At 38.9% G+C, this 4,037-nt stretch overlaps 1 protein-coding gene across 1 annotated transcript; it reads right to left on the reverse strand.

Moving 5' to 3' along the window:
- Window positions 1-570: 570 nt before the first annotated feature.
- On the reverse strand, window positions 571-1,953 carry LOC117689059 (uncharacterized protein F54H12.2-like). Its single transcript, XM_034468727.2, has one exon. The coding sequence runs from the start codon at window positions 1,951-1,953 to the stop codon at window positions 571-573; it is 1,383 nt and encodes a 460-aa protein (XP_034324618.2).
- Window positions 1,954-4,037: the final 2,084 nt, after the last annotated feature.

Raw genomic sequence — 4,037 nt, forward strand, 5'->3', positions numbered from 1 at the left:
TTTCTCGGTACCGGACTACGTGACGTGTCACAGCCAGGTGTTTCATTCACTAGCTGAACTAGGGTGACCTCTCTTGCCAAGTCTGATCGTAACTCTTACAGCATTGACCTTTGTGCGTTTTAGGCTTTTTATAGTTTTCTTTGAACCATCGTCTCACGTAACGATCTGTTTGTTTTGGTGTCCAGTGTTTAGGAAATAATTGTTTTAATACTTTACGGCCTCTTCTATGACGATGATGTAAAAAATAGACACAATATTCCCCGCACACTTTACTTGTAAAATCTTGATAACGCCTTCCATTATATATCATGTGATGACTGTTTCTTTCAATAAATTCTTCAATTTCCTTATACAAGGGGGGAAATCCATAAGAATCGAAATATTCTATCGTATCTCCGTCTAAATATAAACACACCCAATGAGCTCCCGGTTGATCTTGAGGATCTGTGTTTATGACGATGGCTTTTTCTTTAAAATTTAAATGTTTAGGAATTATATCTAGGGCATAGACACCTGCAAAAGAAGATCCTAAATCTGCCTTTAAGACTTTTTTCAATTGATAGGTATCCATTAAAAGTCAGTGCTGACTTCTCTTTGTTTGTTGATTTCTAGCACGTTATCAAATTCAGCGTAGACTAAACAATTCAGAGTTTCTGCCGTGTTTTCTGCAAATTGAATTTCGATTCTCAAATTTCCTGTTTCAATGAGATGAAACTTGTCAAGCTGTGCCTCCTGATCTTTGGTGAAATCTATACACCACAAGGTGTAGCCGTCTTTATACTCGTCGAAAGTAATTCCTGGGGCCCAATCGGCACCGAATTTTCCCAGTCCTTGATACAGACTCGAGTAGGATCTGAGATACAAGTCGTTCTCGAAATCCGGCTCATAGGGTCGGGTACTGATGGTTTCTCCGTTAATGGTGACATCTAATCTTTTGACTTTGGCGTTTTTGAAATTGAACGGGTTTTTGTTGGATGTGCCATTGAAAGCGTCATTAGCTACCAGGCCCAAAACGATTCGTTTTGGCATTTGCCCTTGAAACAGATGATCGCTGATTTTGGATTGGGTTCCTGTAGGAATGGTGAACGTTTTAACGTCTACCCGTCTTAGGGGATACTTGGCCGTTTCTACGTTCAACCTCTGGTTGACAGTATTTAACACGGCTGCAGTAGGTCTGACTTTTCTGACCCACAGTAACACGTTCAGAAGTTTTATTTTTCCTGAACTCCCTGCATAAGTCATCATGTGAAAATCAGATTTCGTTCGGTTAAATCTCAAACGAATATCTACTCCGTTGGGAATGAATTTGTCCTGTTGAAAGAGATCTAGATACAGACGATCGATTAAAGTAATCTTTTTGCTGTTCTCGATGACATTGCGACGCTTTCTCAACCCGTCGTTTTCAGAATCTGCTGGGTAGGACAGTGCTATATTTGCAGGAGTTATGGTGATTTTGTCATTAACGGCAGTATATTCCCTTTTACCTAGAGCTGCAGCCGCTACATTACAATCATCCATATGTCCTGCCGTGTCTTTTTCCCACAGACTGCAAGCAAACATTTGAGAGTCTAAGGTTTCGGGTCTGTAAGAAAGTAATTTCTCTAAATAGGCTTTGTAAGGATAGGTATCTGTTCCTGGGGTAACGATTTTACCATTCAGAGTGAGATCGATTTCTGAGAACAAGGAATGTATGATGTTATTCACGGGAGTGGAAGCGGAATTAGCTCCCGTTAAAGCAGCGCCATCGGATTTGGTGAATTTACAAACTATTTGTAAATAAGTCTGTGAGAGATCTATGTATTCGTCTCCCTGTCCCTGAATATCGAATTCAATGGGAGCTGTATCGGAATCGAGGGTACTGGAAATGGGATAATATTCCATCCATTTCGATTCTTCCAAGGCTATGTTGGTGGGGGGAACCTGGAACAATTCTAAATTGTCCATCCCACACATGCATGACTCTCTGTGCATCATTTTTGAAGGGTAAAAAGTGTGTGTGCGTGACTTTTGAATTAAGCTACTCGACTGTCTAGGGTGAGGGGTCTGACTCTCTTTTTATAGGGTGGGGGCATTGGTCAGTCAAAAATATCCATGAGTCTTGCTTTTTTACCTGTTCCCACTTTTATTGTTCTTTTCCTTTTTTTAGTAGGTCCTCCCTTCGCTAGAATTGGTAATGTTTTCCCTAAATTTTGTTCTGCTTTTTGAATACCTTCTATGGCTCGGGCAACACTCGCTTCTTTTATATTTTTTCCTTTAAGGACATCTATGCCTGTTTTAGCAGCAGTCTGTATCGCTTGTTTAGTTCCTTCTTTAATGATTTTTTTAGCGCCTCTTTGAATTCCTCTTTTTATTCCTTTTTTAATTCCTCTTTTCATTAGGGCTTGAGTCCCCTTTTTAAATAATTTAGGGAGTTGTTTAATTCCTCCTTTGACTAGGTCACTGACTACTCCTTCGCCTCTTTGTTTTCTTCTTCTTCTTCTTTTTCTTGTCCCACTACCCCATTGATTTGGCATTAAGAGATTAACTTTTCGTTCAATAGCTGAGGCTAGCTTATTTTTTATCATTGGTATCACTTTACTACTAAGCACTGAACCAATGATAGGAGATCCCATAAGGGGAAGCTTTTGTCTTAGAAGACTATCGGCTAAAGGAACAGCAATATTTTTAAGTCTGTTACTACTCCTGACTCTTAAATTATGTAAAATGGTATCTTTACTGGTGTTCAAACCTTGAGTTAGGGCATCTCTGACTCCTACCCCACGCATAAAGGCATTTTTACTGACGTTAAAACCTTGTTTTAGGGCATCAGTCACGAAACCTCGTCCCGTTTGTTTGTTTTTTTTCTTTCTTATCAAACCTCCTACAAAATCTCCGAGGAGAGGTGCTAAGGCACTGGCCGCTACGGACCCTCCTAATTTAAGGAGAGTACCTAAGCCTCCGTGACCTTTTTGGCGTAATAATCCGCTATAAACATCCATCAAGACTGAAAAATATACTTAGTGATTTCTCTTTTTATATCATTTTGAATTAGGGTCTGTTTCTATATCTGTATCTTCTTGCTACTATTCTTCTTCTTCCTCTCCCTCGTTGAGGGAGTAATCTAGAAGAAATTTTAGAAAGTGCCATTCCTGCTACCGTGGGGGCAAGAGCACTCATTAGAGCTGGTATAAATTGTACAAATCCTCCTTTCTGACCCCTTCTTCTTCGTCTATGTCTATAGGCCATGTTGATTGATAATGAGGTCAAATTGTAAATAACTCTCTATTTATATACTCTCAGTATCGTCTTATACATTCAATACACCAACTAAATATCAAAATTGTCGATATCGTTAGAGTAACAATCAGAATCCACAGCTCCATGTTTAATAGGCTTTTTTAAAATGAAGTTTTACCACCGTTCTTCCACTTAAAAAAGGAAATACGGTTCCTAAAGGAGTTCTGATCTGAATTTCAATCGTGTCAAAATGTTTCTTACTCAATTTCAAATATTCTACTCTTCTGGGTTCCCACACATTTTGGTAATTATCCCAATTGGGTGGGTGAGTTGCGTAGATGGGGACTACTCTCATCAATTTTAATTGATTAGAACCTACGATCTGGGGTTCTACGACGTCACAGTAGATGAATAATTGTTTCAGGTTTACTGATAAGTCAAGGCTGTAACGAGGATGATAAGCCACGTTGATCCATTTGGTATGACCAAACCCTATCGCTTCATCTTTTTTTCCCTGAGCTTGATTGTACATTGTAGCTAAAGCAATAAATTTGCCAACGTCATGGTTACTTTCAAGAAAAAGAGCAGCATCATCAAATCCCAATTTATAAGCTAAGGAGATAGGAAAACGAATGGCAAAAAGGCATTCTTCACGTAATTTCCTTCCATTGATATGATACTCTAATCGGTCAAAAGTCTTGTCGTGAAACAACTGCAGATTATTGTTAGATAGTATTCTCTCTTCTATTTTTTCTGTTTGTTTAGCTAATTGTTTTCTTGCCTCGTCTGCACTTAAACTTAATATCTGTTCTTTTGTCAAT

Source organism: Magallana gigas, chromosome 1, assembly GCF_963853765.1.
Source record: "Magallana gigas chromosome 1, xbMagGiga1.1, whole genome shotgun sequence".
NCBI lineage: Eukaryota > Metazoa > Mollusca > Bivalvia > Ostreida > Ostreidae > Magallana > Magallana gigas.

Bases quoted from the DNA above. Each gene is read 5' to 3' on its own strand.
- LOC117689059 (XM_034468727.2), bottom strand. From the start codon at position 1,953: ATGTGTGGGATGGACAATTTAGAATTGTTCCAGGTTCCCCCCACCAAC.